The sequence below is a fragment of the Biomphalaria glabrata genome, chromosome 4, assembly GCF_947242115.1.
Source record: "Biomphalaria glabrata chromosome 4, xgBioGlab47.1, whole genome shotgun sequence".
In the NCBI taxonomy this organism is placed as follows: Eukaryota; Metazoa; Mollusca; class Gastropoda; family Planorbidae; genus Biomphalaria; species Biomphalaria glabrata.
Genome location: NC_074714.1, coordinates 11,357,439 through 11,374,344, shown reverse-complemented (window position 1 = coordinate 11,374,344; position 16,906 = coordinate 11,357,439). Strand labels below are relative to the sequence as shown.

General features: G+C 32.5%; 1 protein-coding gene across 4 annotated transcripts in view; it reads right to left on the bottom strand.

Moving 5' to 3' along the window:
- Positions 1-4,309: 4,309 nt before the first annotated feature.
- The window catches only part of LOC106054127 (uncharacterized), a 426,772-nt gene continuing 414,175 nt past the window's right edge, over positions 4,310-16,906 (bottom strand). For all 4 annotated transcript variants that reach the window (XM_056025641.1, XM_056025642.1, XM_056025644.1 and 1 more), the window contains 11 exons: positions 16,243-16,401; positions 15,250-15,345; positions 12,927-13,028; positions 11,696-11,812; positions 10,334-10,508; positions 9,527-9,642; positions 7,854-7,947; positions 7,589-7,671; positions 7,046-7,172; positions 6,588-6,685; positions 4,310-6,471 (listed from right to left, as the gene is read on the bottom strand). In XM_056025641.1, coding sequence (XP_055881616.1) covers positions 6,226-6,471; positions 6,588-6,685; positions 7,046-7,172; positions 7,589-7,671; positions 7,854-7,947; positions 9,527-9,642; positions 10,334-10,508; positions 11,696-11,812; positions 12,927-13,028; positions 15,250-15,345; positions 16,243-16,401 — 1,413 coding nt within the window. In that variant the 3' untranslated portion in view covers positions 4,310-6,225. The remainder of the gene's footprint in view (positions 6,472-6,587; positions 6,686-7,045; positions 7,173-7,588; positions 7,672-7,853; positions 7,948-9,526; positions 9,643-10,333; positions 10,509-11,695; positions 11,813-12,926; positions 13,029-15,249; positions 15,346-16,242; positions 16,402-16,906) is intronic.

The window sequence follows — 16,906 nt, the reverse complement described above, 5'->3', positions numbered from 1 at the left end:
GGAATATTGTTGACTCGTTGTCTCGTTCTGAAACCATGAACCTTGCTTTGCAAAATTATTCATTGTCGATGAAAATACACGAATCAATAAAAAAAAAATGAAAATTCGTTATATTTGATAAATTTTGTTTTTAAATTGAAAATGCGTGTGGAATTGTTAGATGCTAAGTACTCTTATCTGGATAGATTCTTGTTCACCAATCCATTAGTCTATTGGACTGTTGGGGCACCACACAAGATCTGTCAACCGTCTCCATTCCTCTCTATCCTTTGCCTTGGATAGAATTTCATTCAATTCTTGGATGTTCTCTTCCCATCACTGTCTTCCTTGCTGTCTTCTTCTGCCTGGTAGGCTATTGTTTTTTTTTTTTTTTGATGATGGTTAGAGGGTCATGTTGAGTCCAATTGCTGTATTAATCCTCTTAATCTCTTCATTCGTGACGCGGTCTTTGTAAGTGACACCTAGGATCTTTCTGTAGCATCTTAGCTCCATTGCTAGAATCCTCTTCTCGAGATCTGCAGTCAGCGTCCAGGATTCGCGTTCGTGTAAGAATGTGGCCGTGGCCAGGTAGCGTATTATTCTTTAGTGTCTAGGACTTTGCCTTTGTCTGTCCAGATTGTTTTGAGTTTAGCAATTGTGCAATTCTTGCCAGTAGTTCAGAAAACAGCTCCAAGGTATATAAAGCTACTGAGACTTGTTTAGCTTATCGCTTATAAAGCCCTGTTGGCTTTCGGTCATAGTTTGTGTTTTTTTCAGCACTGATTTGTCTACCTTACCATATGCTGCCGAAGTCTTGTCTATGCGCATGACCAAGTCAACTAGTTCTATGTCGTCCGCCAAGAGCAAGTTAGAACATTTTCTTCCTCCAATGCTTACAGAACCATCGTAGCCCTGAGGAGCATCTTACAATATCCTTTCAAGGATAGATTAGTTTTAATGAACACGATTTTAACATATTTGTATTTCAGCTTCTTATAGTCTCTTGGTGTGGGCAAAAATAAAAAAAAAGTTCTTAATTAAGTCCCCTATGGCCCTTGGGCATTGACAACAGGTCAAATATTCTCTTCACGTATGATATAAAACTATGTCAATGACAGGAAACCATGGATCGGACTTAAGTCGATCTATTTTCCTGATGTGGTTCCGAAAAGTTATTAACGCCTTGGTTAGCTAACCATCAAGAAGAAGAAAAACTGTGATTCTAAGCTTCCCCTTGTGGCTATATCCAAACACGGGAAAGGCTTCGGGAGACAACCGTTCCTACCATAAATAATGCACAGGTTTCAACTCCTTTATCCGAAGCAACCATAATCATAAAGACTGAGGAGGCCAACAAAAAGTAGGTCAGTGACAGGGAACCATGGATCAGATTTAATTCAAGCAATTCACCTGATGTGCAATAAGTTATGTCAGTGACAGGGAACCATGGACCTAACTTAAAACAAGCAATCCCCCTGATGTGCAATAAGTTATGTCAGTGACAGGGAACCATGGATCAGACTTAAGTCAAGCAATTCACCTGATGTGCAATAAGTTATGTCAGTGACAGGGAACCATGTACCTAACTAAAGTCAGCTATTCGCCAGATAAGCAAATAAGTATGGTAGTGACAGAAACCATGAACCTGACATAGTCAAGCTATTCACCTGATGTGCAGTAGGCTATAGCATGCAATGACTGCTCTACACTGTTGATTAAATGTTTTATTTTTGCTGCAAACCAGTGTAAAAAAAAAAAGCAAACTAAACCTGTATGGCCAAAAAAGTACCAGGAAAAAAGAAAGAGGCAAACAACGCGTTAGTCATTGAAAGATATTCCATTCAAGAAAATAGACAGAGAGGAATGGGAAAAAAGGTCATCGGATCATGAGTTGTGCCACTACGGTTTAACAGACTATGGTAAAGATGACTTAAGCTGCCACTGAATTGAAAAGCTTGATATTCCTCTTCCACCACTTTGTCCAGATCTATTTTATCTTTGCATCTTTCTCTTTCATTTGCTCTTTCAAACTAACTCTCTTCTTTTTCATGAACTGATCATGTAAACCCAAAAGAAAACAAAAAGAAAAACTGTTTGAGATTTATGGAATTGAATTGTTTGACATTTTTATTTTTACAAATAAATACATTCTTTATTGGACAGTTTTCAAAACTATTTGGTAAGAGACGAAACCACACAAGTGGACATTGTAGGGATAGATATGTGATATACTTACAACAAAGAATTACATCCATAAACTTTGACTTTACAAAGGCCAGAAGTAGGGCTATAATATACACATGGGAAGAGATATTGTTACTTTACAGCTCTGGTACATAAGGCCAATAAACAAAGGTTTTAATGACATCTAAATGGTTGCATTGTCCTAGGTTAAAATTAGCTTAAACTTTTGGCATAACTCACATACATAAAGAAAAAAACAAACTTTTTTGTGTGTGAACAAAAAAAGAATATATCTGGAGATATAAACAAAAGAATAGACTTACAAAAGATGCCATGATATGTTTAAATTATTACAGTCTTATTACGGTCTGAAAGGTAAGACGTTAATTATGGAGGATATGTACAAATTTATTTATAAGCTTTAAAATGGTATGAATAAATTTAAAACAGTTTTCATAATTAACCAACATTATACTTTCCATCCATCCCAACTTGATGTGTGTTGATAGGTTTGTAGCCCTGTGTGTTGATAGATATGTTGTACTATATGTCTATGCAATATAAACATCAAAGTTTTGTAAAAAAATATTGTATCATTTGTATTAAATATCAGGAAATGACAAGGGTTCTGTCCCTCTCCAGTTTTGGTTATGTAGAAGAATAAATATGTTTTTTTTCTTTGTATAGTCGACTTTCAAAGTGTTGTTGTTCATTCTTCTAGGTTAACAATATGACAATGCACTGGAAAAAAAAATATTGAGTATTTTCCACTGGGTTACCACAAATTCATATTTAAAAATTCAGAGTAACAATAAACATTTCTTTTTTTACAGTCAACATGTTACATATCAACTTTTGTTTCTTGACAATAGGGCTCCACAGTCCTATGATATAATGTTTTACCAGATGAACCATGCCTGAAGGATGCCAACAAGGCTTGAAAAACTACATCCTTTTCATATCATTAAACAAAAAAATCTTATCAATTCTTTGTCTGGAAACTAAACAATCATAAACATTTTTAATGATTTAGAAAACCAATTATAAAAACAGAAAGTACTAACAAAAATAAAAAAAAAAAAAAAAAAAAACAAAGGAGAAATAAAAAGAAACTTTACAAAACACTAAAACTTTTTTTTTTTAAACCTACCATAGCCTGTCATTTCAATTTTGTTAAATTTAAAAAACATAGATATATAAAAATATTGCAATGTACATATGTAAATATTTTTTTTCTTTGGAATTTTATGTTTGTTTCTTTTTGGCAAAGAAATTTTTGTTTACAATAAACAATGGCGCCTTAGGACTAGAAGTTCAACATCAAAATAAAAAAATAATTTTGTTAAAAATTGGATCTGCGATTTCATGTTAAATAACAATGACAAATTGACAATACATTTACAAACAATGCAAAGTTGTTTTAGGAATAAATCTTGTCTTGCCTAATTACAAACTTTTTTTTTTATTCTTTTATGTTCTTTTATTATTATTAATGGCAACTTGATAATAATCTGTTTATTATTAAATAGCCCATTAAGTGTTTAATCTACAATGCAGCTTCAAAATAAAAGTAGCATGTTATTCATGATTTTAATATAAGAAAAAAAGTTATAGTCTTCAATTCTTTGCATTAGAGTCTGACTAATGCTTTCAGCTTGTATTTGATTAGAGATGTATTAAAATTATTTACTTTCTGAATTGTAAAATTATAGATAGGCTATTAATATATTATTATTAAAGTATTTCTTTACTCAATATATTTTGAATTTAAATCAGTCAAGATTTCTTCAAGATAAAAAATGCTGTATGTGTTCTTAATACATTTTCAAATTAAATAATCTTTTTTTTTTTCAGCTTATTTAGTTAAAATAAAAGAAGAGTGATACTGACTCAAGATAAAATAATTTTTGATAAAAGTTAAAAATTAAGAAATATACATTTTAAGAAATACTTAATCCAGTTTGACTTTTTAAAATACAAACAACTTGAACTAAATTACAAGGGTCACTGTAGGAAGATGTCTATATCAAGTCTTAACCTTATTAAAATTCTATTTTCAGCTATGAGTACAGTAAATATATTAACTATAAATATACAATTTTATTTTAGACAAGAACCCCCCCCCCCCTCTCCCCCAGTAAAACATTAAGAATTTAAACTATCACATTTTCTTAATGAATTGTTGTAAAAGTTTTAGATGTTCCTTTAGAATTATTACATCCAAGCCCAAAGCACCAGCAGGGCAGCAGAGGATGGTATTAGGCAGAGTTAGAGCTGAGAGCCATCCTGACAACAGTCTGGAGTGCATAACCAGACAGCCATGCTGTAAAACTGTCGTAAACTAAAAAAATGCCATTTCAGAAATTTATATTGTTTTTTTCCAGTTTACAAACCACAACATTAAATAAATATGATTTGAAAATAATTTTTCTTTTTATTTGTATAGATAGAATACAGAATAGAGTTATTTACTTTAAATTTCCAACAATAAAAAAATGCCATCTGATAACCAACAATGTACAAAACAAGTTAATTAGGAAACATTAATTTCATTATCACTTTAAAAAATTTACAAGAATAATGATGTATACAAAACAATCATCAAATATTTTTTACAAAAATGCTTTACAATTAAAATGAAGTTTTCACACAAAATGAAGCTTATAATACAACGCATAGAAATATTTGTCCCAAAACTTTTGTTTCTAGACAGCATCAAAATGTAGGTGACTATATCACTGCTATGAAACCAGGAGGAATATACAGACATGAATGAATGAGATTGTGGACTCCAAACATGAGAGACTTTCAAATAAGAGCAGAATAAATAACAGAATTAAACAAAAAAAATTGGGATCTCAGCCAAATGAAAGATAATGACTTAAAAGTAAAATAAAATACTGTGAAAGACATGTGGTTTATGGGACACAATAGTTATACACCGATTTGGTAAAGATGTAGTTTAGATGCTACTACAGGGAAGTACAGCAGTACTTGTGGATTTTGAGACACTGACAGTATAAAGAAAAAGTAGTAAAAAATGTACATTTCAGAATAAATGCTTTAATTACACCTATTTTTTCCAGCAGAACAGAATAACTTTCTACATTCATTGCAATAAAATAAATCCTGGTTTAAACTTTTTAATAAATAGGGCCTACATGCAGAAATACCAAAAGGCGTAGAGTCTGTTCAAGATAAATATTTTCTAGTTCTCTAACCAAATTTAAATATTTTTTTTTATACTTTGAAAAATAATAATGACTAAACTAGACTTTTTTTCAGTGTGGCCATTGAGATAAAAATTCTTTTCATAAAAATAAACATCAACTGTCATATATATAGAAAAATTATTGAGGAAAGTCATTGGAGCCATTTTCAAGAACCATGTCCACCAGGTTTTACTCATTCTAAAATTGCAACTGGAATAGAGGTATTGTTATTAAACATATTTTCTCTAAAAATCTATCAGTATAGCAAAAGATTAAAATCTTAAGTGCTTATTCTACTGAATGATTTTCACCCGCGATGTCTGGTAGACTTATGTTTAACATGAAGGGTCATGTTGACACATGAAAAAATTCTACGAGATGAACCAGTCATTTGAAGGAAGCCAACATGTTGCAATTCTGTCCATTCTGTATTCTGCTGACAGATATTGAATATCCACTTTCTCAATGTTATGTCACATGTATTTTTTTCATCTGCTTGTTTTTGTTTTTTCTTTTTTTACCATAACATACAGCCATGACCTGAAAGATGATGATAGGCTCCTTATCATTCCTAAGTCATGCATCAATAAAATATTTTTGTTTGAAATATTTTGGATGGTCATTTCAAATAAATATCATTAGATCCACACACAAACCTCTTGCAGGATGGCAGGGAATGCAGTGGGCAGGGCTCAAACCCAGGACCATTGAGACTACACAGGACATATCACATGGCCAGGCAACCATCCTATCACATATATAGGCTTCAGGATATTGTACTTGAATGAACTCAACATAGTTATTAAGAATAATCACACAGTTGAACAATCAAGAAGTCACGGAATTGCAATCAAATAAAAACTGCATCCATAGAACGAGATTTGGTAGGAACATTTTTTAAACTGTTTTGTCCATTTAAATATCTTCTGGGTGCATTAGAGTTCTGATAATTCATTTCAGTCCTGTCCCTCAGTTTTGGCATTGTCTCTTTTTCTTCCGTTTTGGGGTCTCTGTTTTCTTTGAAAGAATTGTTTCTGCTGCTTGCTGCCTTGGCGTATGCTTCCATAGCATCTCTGATCTGGAGCAGCCAGGTATTCTGTTAATGAGACAGTTGAAAAATAATCAAAATCTCTTTACATTGTAAAATTTCAAGCATTTTATTTTCCATTTCATTATTGGTTTTTATGACATAATTAAAGAACATTGACCTACTTTAGTAGCATCACATGCTGCCTGAAATGTAAATGCACCAATAATTTGCTGGAATCTTGAAATATGTACCAAAACAAAACAATGTTTTAACCCATTTACTGTGGAAATAAAAGCAAATTATTATGCCCCTTAATATCATTAATCTAAGCTATAAAAAAATTATTGTTTTTGTATCTGAGTTCTACATACAAAATATTATGAGTGAAATATAATTCTTAACAAAATTCATTCACTTTGAATCTAAAAAAACAAACAACATATTTTTTTTTCATTTAGACTAAAAAAGACATAATATTTTTTTGTATATAGTACATTATTATTAACTCTCTCTCTCTCTCTCTCCATCTCCATAGTTATTTTATGCACTCAACATTAAAAAGAAAATTGTTTTTGCTTACTGATAAAAAAAAAGATATATTTTTGTCATTTTCATAAATTGATAAGAAAGAAACACAAACCTGCTGCATCGGACGGTGAAATATCATGAATTGTAAACCTGTCCAATGCCAGAGGTTGTCTTAGCACAATATATGAAGTCCTGTCAGATGTCCCTAATGTCTGCAACTCAGAATTAGACTGCTTGGACTGAATATTGTAAGATATATAAAAATCAAATATTAGCATAGAAATTATTTTTTTTAATTTGACATAAAATATTGGGTTGGACAAATATGGACTTAACAGATAATTGAAACACTCTAACAGTCTTTTAAATTTTACACAATGTTTAAAAAAAGATAAAGGTGCATTTTTTATTCTATATGCTAGAAAGAATTCTTAGAAGTTCAATTTCTTCCCTGGTACCATTATGCTATATAACTAGTTGCCTGAATCAGCCTGGCAAATCAATGACTTAGGATTGTTAAAGTCTCTATATGTATGTATGACATGAATATGGTCATAAATGAAGTGATCACATAGACAAAGAAGAGCTTTTCAAACTTTATGGATCTATTTATTGTGAGAAAACTGAATGACAAGATTATTACTGACTGACTTACTTTTCTAGGTATTTTCTTGACTTTTGAAATAAGTAAAATGTCATCAAACAAAAACATATGAATATCAAGAGGCTTAGGTGTTTCTGAAAAGAAATTATATCACTGGTGTTAAAAATAATGTGTTTAATTGGATTGACTCACATAAAGAACTAAAAGATTTGGTTAAATTATTTTTGGTCCTTTAGATCAGCCTGATGAGAATGTATTCAAGTGTTTCAAGAGCATTAATCAATAAATATAGAGTTATACTTTACAAGGGACATACCCACAAGAGTTAATTGCCCCTCATGTAGAAGTTGTCTCTTAGGACATATCAGAAGACGTTCACACGGCTGTTTACAGAGACTAGATTTTAAACTCTGAAAGTATAAAGTAGATATCAAAGTTTTGACATTATGACTGCACAATGAAAGGAGAGACTTAAAAAAAAAACATAAATAAATAAATACTACAACACATTAGCCTTTTAGGTTACGAAATTAAATTTATTTAAATACATTTTTTTAGTTTTTCAAGAAAAATGTATGAATCGTATTTCGCTTCCCTCCCCCTCTGAAATTATTGTTTCATTATATAAAGGTTTACCATACTACTAATAATTATGATTATTATGACTTTGATACCAAAGATTAATGATGAGTGCAGTGTTTCACATGTCTGTGCAAACCCAGTTGCGACCTACATATTTTTTCCACACTGATGCAGACAAAGCCATTGTCTACCTGAATCTACTGAATGTATTTTTCATTTTCTGTACCTGTCTTCAGAAAGGTTTTTTTTTGTGTGTGGGGGGTCTCACAAGTGTGTTTTGTGGTATTTGTGAGAGCTCTCCATCTGCTTCCAGCTACTTTACTCTATGCCAGTGAGGGTGAAATAGTGGCTGAGTTAATCTTTATGGAGTTACAAGGGGAATTTCTATTATGATGTCCTCTTTTAAGCTCGCCAAAGATGATTGCCTTTGGCATGCAGTAGTCTCCCATAAGATATAAGTGTATGACGCACCGCAGCTGTTGAATGAAAATTAATGCTTCTATTCTGTCCACCTCGGACTCCAGTAGAAAAATTTTATTTGTCATGTAGTCTTGCCAGTGTAGGCCCATAATGGAGGAAAAGTAGCTGTTATATAAAGACTCAGTAACAATGTTCTTCTGAAATAACATCTAGAGTACTCTTACAAAGACAGTGGCATAAACCAAAAATAGCTGCAAGGAAAAAAAAATTAATTTGGCCACATCTCCTCCAGGAGACAACTGTTATGTTTCATCTCATCTTCTGAAATGAATAGTTCACACAGATAGCTCTACATAGCCACATCATTAAATGACCCCCTCATTAATCTTTGGAAACAAAGATTGTCACCTCATATTTTACACGCAATAAGAGGCACATTTTTATTTTCAAAGAGCTGAAAAAAAAAGACAAGGGACAAGATTCACCATCATGATGATAGTCCAGATTGCTTACCACATACAGCCATGTATGGAAACAAAGCAGCTGAGAAATATTTTAATCCACAGAAATATTAGTTTATATTTGTGTTTGTGTTTTCTGTAGCCTCTCTTCTCCATTGGATTCTGGGAGTATCTTTAGGTTAGTTTTGTAACTAAATGGGAGTGAAATGTATGAATGCTATTTTCCGGGAGCTATCAAATATGAACTGTTTACTTATCACAAAATAAAAATTACATAGTTATTGCAAAAATGTTCTGACTTTGAGTATATATTTCTGCTAAGAAAAAAATCTTCAAGATATATTTCAAATCTCAATTTAAATTTATGTTAGAAAGTAATTTTTTTGTTAAGGAAAAATCACTTGACAATTTCTGGAAGAAAATGGAAGAAGGGAGGTAAGCCTTTAAATACTTTCTGAAAAATCACCTATGGAAGACTTTGGGTTTTTGTAGTAGGTTATTAAAATCTTAAAAACCTCTTGTTTACCTCTGGGATGACACATCTGGGATCTAATTCTGTAACAGTGGGCCAGACGATTTGTCTTTGGATTTCTTGAACTCTTTCAAAATTTTTTATCCACTTCATTTTTTCTTCAAGCTGCTCTGAAAAGTTCATAAAAAAACAAACTTTCTTTTCCATGTAATAATGTCTTGGAACATGAAAATAAATGTTATATTGTCTTATAACAAATATATGACAGATATTTTCTGTTTTAAGGTGGAAAAAAAGAATATGTGACTTTAAATTAAGAAACAGATATGGCTGTATCTGTAAATAAAAGAGATAACGCTTATGAATCAGGGATTATTTTTTATAAATTACTTCACTTGGGTCTATAATCTATTTATTGCAAAATTTCAAATTGAGATCTAAAACATTAATTTACAATTTCAATATGGCAAATAGACATATTCAGTCTTTCCAAAAAAAAATTCCTGGTCTGAAGCTTCCATTAAAATTAAAATTATTTACTAAAAAAAATGTTTTTTTATTTTAAGTTATCATAAAGATAAAATGATTTTCTTTTGAATACATTGAACTGTATGACATACTAATCCCTTTCTAAGAAACGAGTAGTTCTTGTCTGTGATTTAATACATCATTACCATATTCTACCCAGTGCTACACCCTGGCAGAACCTTTCTTTGGATACATCAGCTGCGAGGAGAGGGGGAACTGATTTGTGAGTTCTGACCACAGCAAATGCCCAGGCGTTAATCTCATTTCCATGAGATGATCAATAATCGCTTCGCGGATAAAGGAGCCCATAGAAGGAGACCATAGTCTACTTACTAAGTGATGCTTCCATCTTCTCTATACTCTCTGCTACCTGCTGCCTCTCATCCTCATCTGCTGTATACTTCCTGACATTGTGCAAGAGTAAAGGAAGCTTAGTGCAGTGCTGCATTGGAGCTACAAGAAGATCTGTCAGTTGCAGTCTGTTACATCGAGAATCTTGTTCACACCACTGGCCAAAAACATTCACATTGAGATTGAGATTAAAATTGAGATTTAAAATGACATTAAGATTAAGGAAATTTACAATGAATTTGTGATTGAGATTAAATAGAGATCAAGTTTTACATGAAATTTAGATCAAGAATGAAATTGAGATTGTTTGAAATTGAGATTGTTTGAAATTGAGATTGAGATTAAAATTCATTTCAAATTGAGTTTACAATGAAATTGAGATTGAAATGGAAATATATATTGAAAAAGACATTGAAATTGATTTTTACAATGAAACTAAAATTTAAATGGAGATTAAGATTTAATTTGAGATTGAAATTGAGACTGAAATATAGAATAAGATTAAAAATTTTGATGAAAATTAAGATTTAGGCTGACAATCGATATTTGAGATTTAGAATAAAATTGAAAGTGATTTTTCTTCATTTTGAAATATATTATCTATCAATTTTCAATATTTATAAAATACACAGAATCAGTCATCAGGAGAAAATCCAGATATTTGAATAATGTTTCATGTGAATTGGATATTGTTGTAACTTTGCTCCCGCGCCACACCGATGGTGCGCATATCAGCCAGGAAAACCAGTGACTTGGCAGAATTTAAGTCATTGGTTAATATGCATGACTGAGTGCATGACGCGTAGGACGTAATCATCTTCTTTTTTGAAGTAATGTCTGTATTATATAAGATAAGCATCAGAGCACCATTCAACACAAGTAGTAGAAGATATGTTGATTCTACAGAAGGAAGGACTGTTGTGGCTAAGGTTGTGAGAGTCTGAACAGTCTGGGGCTAGGTTTTGTCCTGTGTGATACTAGTGAATTATTTGAAAGACCTGGAGTGACACTGGGAAGCGTGTCGGTGGTCTGTTCTGCTGTTCTGGTATTAAGTAGGACTCTTAGAGCTTAAGGCATTACTCCCTGTGACTTGATAGCGGAAGTCCAAGTCTAACTATTTGTTGATAGCTTATAATAAATGCATCGTTTATTATTACTTCCTACCTTTCGTTGAGTGTTTGCCTTATATTTACAACAATTAAGCCTGCTTCACTTTGTATAATTGTTTCATAAAAGAAATGTTTCACTTCTAAAGGATTTTCAACTACAAAACGAAATCTGTGAAAATAGTTCTTTCTAAGCTATACAAATAAATGTAGGATGTGATGTTGATTGATTTGTTACCTTTTCAAATTCAGAAAACTCAGAATTGGCTCTAAGTTTCTCCAAATACGTTAAAGCATTGGCATAATTCAGACAGTAGGAATGGTAAACAGCGCCATCTCGGGAATGTGCAGAAAACTAAAAAGTGGAGAGGAAATAATGATTGTTATAAAATGAAAAGTAAAATTAATATTTACTGTAAAACAACTGATATATTAATCTACACCAGTATAAAAACATGTTAATTTACATACAATTTTGTGTGTTTGATGCCCACGACTAAACGTGAATGTAATAGCAACTCTTTCAGTATGCTAAAAACAGACTCTATACATTTCCACATGCATTTTTACTTGATTAACAAAACTTAATTAATTAAACATATATCCTGTAAAATAGTTTCTAATTAACAATATTATATTTTTGTTTTTTTTAGATGTAGATCTAGTTGGCTACTACAATGTTTTTATTTATTAAATAATGTAATCAACAAGTTTCTCTTCTGTTAAAAATAATGCAGGAGGAATGTCAAATAAATATAGAAGTGATATATGTATAAACTGGGTGAATGTTGTGCATTGATACTAATACACTGGAGAATTCTCCAGTGTACATCTAATGATTCTAGAGAACCAATTTTTTTTCTATTAAAAATTATTTTGAATCATTCTTCTGTGACAAATGTGTAAAATTACTTAGTGTATAGTAAATGTCATTCTGAATTAAACAAATAAAAATACACAAATAAATTTGTTAAATACCTACAAATATATTTAGCACCAAACCTTTAAACATAAAAGAAGAATACACTATTTTATTGATATTGAAAACTCATAATGTAAAGGCTACAAATATAGAAGATTATTTATTTTAAGTCCAAGATGAATATATCATTACTTAAAGTCAATAAACCAGATGTAAATTTAAAAATATAATGATGTTTTAAAAGAATTCAGATTTTCATTTTTCAAAGGCAATGCTTAAAATAAAATTGTGTAAATGTAATTATTTATTTAAAATAAACTACATTTTCTTTCTTTAAAACAAACCCATATTTTTTTGTTCGCTGTGTAATGCCTTAAATTCATTACTATTTTATGATCAAAGGAAGATAACCATATTTTAAAAAATGTAGGCCCCTAAATAGCAGCTTTACTTCCCTTAGAAATATGAGAGTTTAATAGTTAAAAGTGTAATTGTCATAACTTTTCAGATATTTAAGTTTCACAAATAGATCTTGAAAGTGTCTTACCCTTTGAAAAGCTTTGAGCAATACATTAGTTCTGCCAAAGTCAGTGATGCTCATGTCCTTCAGGAGGGCAGCAATAAAATCTTTACAAAATGTGTAGCTCACCTGGAGAAAGAGATATCCAATTATCAACCAACAACAGAGAAGTTATACATGACACCTTCATATTAAAAGAAAAAAAAAGGAGACAAGAGGAGAAAAACTTACATGAAAATGGGCACTCTAGTAACCAGTGGTTCTAAACAAGGGAAACAACAGAATTCAAGAAACAAACCAGTGGTTCCTATTAAGTAAGACAGCTTTTCCTAACAAGTAAATAAGTGGTCTCTAAAAGGTGAGCATGAGATCTTGCTTTATTATCGATTTAGAAAGAGGAATGTTGGCAGAAAATTGGTAAATTGTTATATCAGATACTAGGATATCTAATGATGTTCTATAAACAATTAATTTGTCTAGGGTTGTAGGGGTTAGAGTAAAAGTGCAGTGTGGCACCAAGTCTTTGTTACATGAAAATAACTTAGCAGAGTGCAAACACACCTGCAAGGATTTTTTTCGGAGGGGGGGGGGGGGGAGTTGAGGAGATTTTTCCGCCCCCCCCTCACCCCCCCCCCCCCCACCGGCGAAAATTTTTTTTTTTATATGTATGTATGTGTGTGTGTGTGTACATAATCTTTATTACATTCTGACCCTTCATTCTTTCGGAAGACGTTTATTGTACCCTCTGGATAGGTTCTTCCTGGAGTTAGTGGAAAAATTGTAGACTCCCCGCTATAGTCAGCAAGAGGGTCTGGGGGAGCGCTAGGAGCTCCCCCCAGCGCGGGGCGGAGCCCCGCTGCCAAGCACTATTTCTGGTATTGAAAGCCAACAAAATGCATATTCTGAGGTATCTACAGTGCATTTTCCTGCTATTAAAACGTTTTATTTCAAAAACCTAACTTGCTATTCTTACTGACTTAGACCCTACCAAGATGTTCGACGCATTTGCCGTCAAGCTGTTTACACATAAATCTGTCACTGGTAATGTCTGAAGCCTCTTCCCACCTGCTCCGAGGACCTCTATGAATGTGTAGCGCCAAATCGTATTAGGATGTCATCGCAAATCTTAATATGCGTAATTCATTTTGTCGGTGAAAATGTTCCGTAAACCTCATGCGACGCTGTGTCACAATCTCACTAAGGGGTCGACTCCCAGTTCGGCATGGGATTTCCTAAAATCTGTCTTAGCCATCTTTGTTGAGCCACATTTAGTGTTTTTCAATTTCGGCAGATGACTATTCACTGCGCTTTATTAATGGAGCCCCGCCACTGGTAGAAATGTGTAACCTCTCTTGAATATGCTCTTGAAATCAGGAAACTGTAGTTTGCTTTAGATTTTATATCGAAAAGGGAAGTTTTATCGTCAAAATCTTTAACATTTCAGATTTTCATCTCTATTTTAAGGAAAGCGTGTAAGTTTTAAAAACATGCAATTTAATTTATTTTTTTTTAATGATAGTGTCAACCGATGGTGCGCATGTCCCTCTTTTTACAATAACAAAATAGAGGCGAAGATGTTATTTTTTAAACGGCCAAATTTTATCTTCTGAAATTACAATCATAGATTTACAATTACTATTATTATCATTATTTTCATTTTTATTATCTTGACAATGACAAATAACATTATGATTATTTTTTTTAATCAAATAAAGAGGTGTCGTTTCATAACATAACATGAGATAAGATAAGAGACGGTGATAGACTTTATCTTATTTACTGAGGGAGGCGTCTGCAATAAGATGAACTTAGCATTCTCTTACAGAAGACGTTTCAATAGGTTTCTGCCAATGCAATTATATCCGTCTTTCTCATTCAAATGTTCTTAGACCACAGTGCACGACGTCTTATTCTGACCAAAACAATCTCGCAACAAGAAGAGGATTTGATAAAGATTAGGCCCCGTTACAGAAGTAGGCCCCGTTACAGAAGTAGGCCCGTTACATGTGCCTAGAATGTCTTTCAACCTCTTCCATTCCTGCTCCATCCTTTCTTTGACGAGAATTTTTTCATTGACTATTGAAAAGTTTCAGAGGAATATTGATCTGTAAGGCCTGGAGAATGTATGGCCGTGAAGCTTACAGTTTTATAATTAGCTGGCTAAGAGACGGGAGGAGGCAGGGAGGGGGGGGGAGTGTCACAGGTACAAAGTTGAGAACCACTGATCTAGAAATTGATATCGTTGTAAGATATGTTTACTAACTAGCCAGACCATGATGTTATCCAGGTGTCTACAGGTGTAGCTTTGATAGCAGTGTAAATATCAAGGTATAAGAGCCTAGTGACTTACGTAAGACAACTCATCCAGATTGCCAAATAAATCCTGCGGTTCAGCGAACATAAGACTTCCCTCCACTTGCACCTTCTTAAGAGGTTCCATGAAACACTAAAAATAAAAGAAATGAATTGATATAGCAACTTTTTATTTTAGAAAAAAATTAAATTCAATTAAATAATATTAATATTAAACATATCTATGCCATACGAGACTATAGCGATACATCTTCACTAGACTGATCTATATTGAAACTCAATTTTATTTCTTAATCAATCATATACATCACACTCTTCATTATGCTACAGCAAGTCCTGAGCAAATGTTAGGCCTACTAATCGTAATCCAATAACAAATCAGATGTTAATTTATTCATTTCCTAGTGCTTATCTGTAAATTTATGCTGATACCAAAGTAGATTATTAAAATAAATAAATAAACTTTGATTTAGTTTTACAAAGCTTATATCACTTCACTCTGTCTGTCTGTCTGTCTGGTTAAAATGTTTGCCCACGTAGTTTCTCCCTCACCCAATCTCGGATCCAGCTGAAATTCTGCACAAATATTTCTTTACCTGACAAAACAAGAATCAAATAAAATAATTCTCAAATTCCATTTAAACTGGACAAGTCCCTCTTCAAACAGAAATTTGTTTAGTTTAAATTAGTTTTGAACTCGTGCCACAAGAGACCACACTTAAAGCTCCTAGTTTTCTAGATTACTCACTCAACTGGCACTACAATTTAAAATGTCATTTAGGCACAGTGGTGACATTTCAGAACGCTTTGAACAAGGTCACCAGTGGTATATAGATTATAGAGGATACATTGGCTCTACTTCTAACAAAAATTCGAGAAAAGGGGAAATTATCCTACCGGACAATTAAAAAAAAAAAGTGAAATCATATTTCGCAAGGTAAATGAAAGTTGAATAAAGCGGTTTAACCTCACGCACGTGCAACGCACATTTGAAAATGAACACACGTGTATACAATGTTGACTGACTAACATGTTTAAGAACCATCAGGTGGTCGATGAGGAACACACACTCGGATTTGAACAGCTCCCACACGGCCTCTCTTCTCTTCCTCTCCGTATCTATAATGCTGGTCATTTGGCTGTTGTGCTGTTTGTCCGTGCTGGCGATCAAATCTGACCAGTGGAGAGACTGAAATGTTTAAATATCAAAACAAATAGTGAACAAGTCGTTAGGGATATAGATCGTATTGTACTGCTGAAATAAATGTTGTGTATATAGATCTAATTGTACTGCTGAAATAAATGTTGTGTATATAGATATAATTCTACTGCTGAAATAAATGTTGTGTATATAGATCTTGTGGATGCAAATCGTGTAGGCCTATATGCACATCTTGAAGATCTTGTTTTTTAAGTGTGTAACTCTAGTAGATCTTATGTATGTAGAACTTATGTATATAGACTTCTTGTGTATGTAGATCTTATGTATATAGACTTCTTGTGTATGTAGATCTTATGTATGTGGACTTCTTGTGTATGTAGATCTTGTGTATATAGACTTCTTGTGTATGTAGATCTTATGTATGTAGATGTTATGTATATAGACTTCTTGTGTATGTAGATGTTATGTATATAGACTTCTTGTGTATGTAGATGTTATGTATATAGACTTCTTGTGTATGTAGATCTTATGT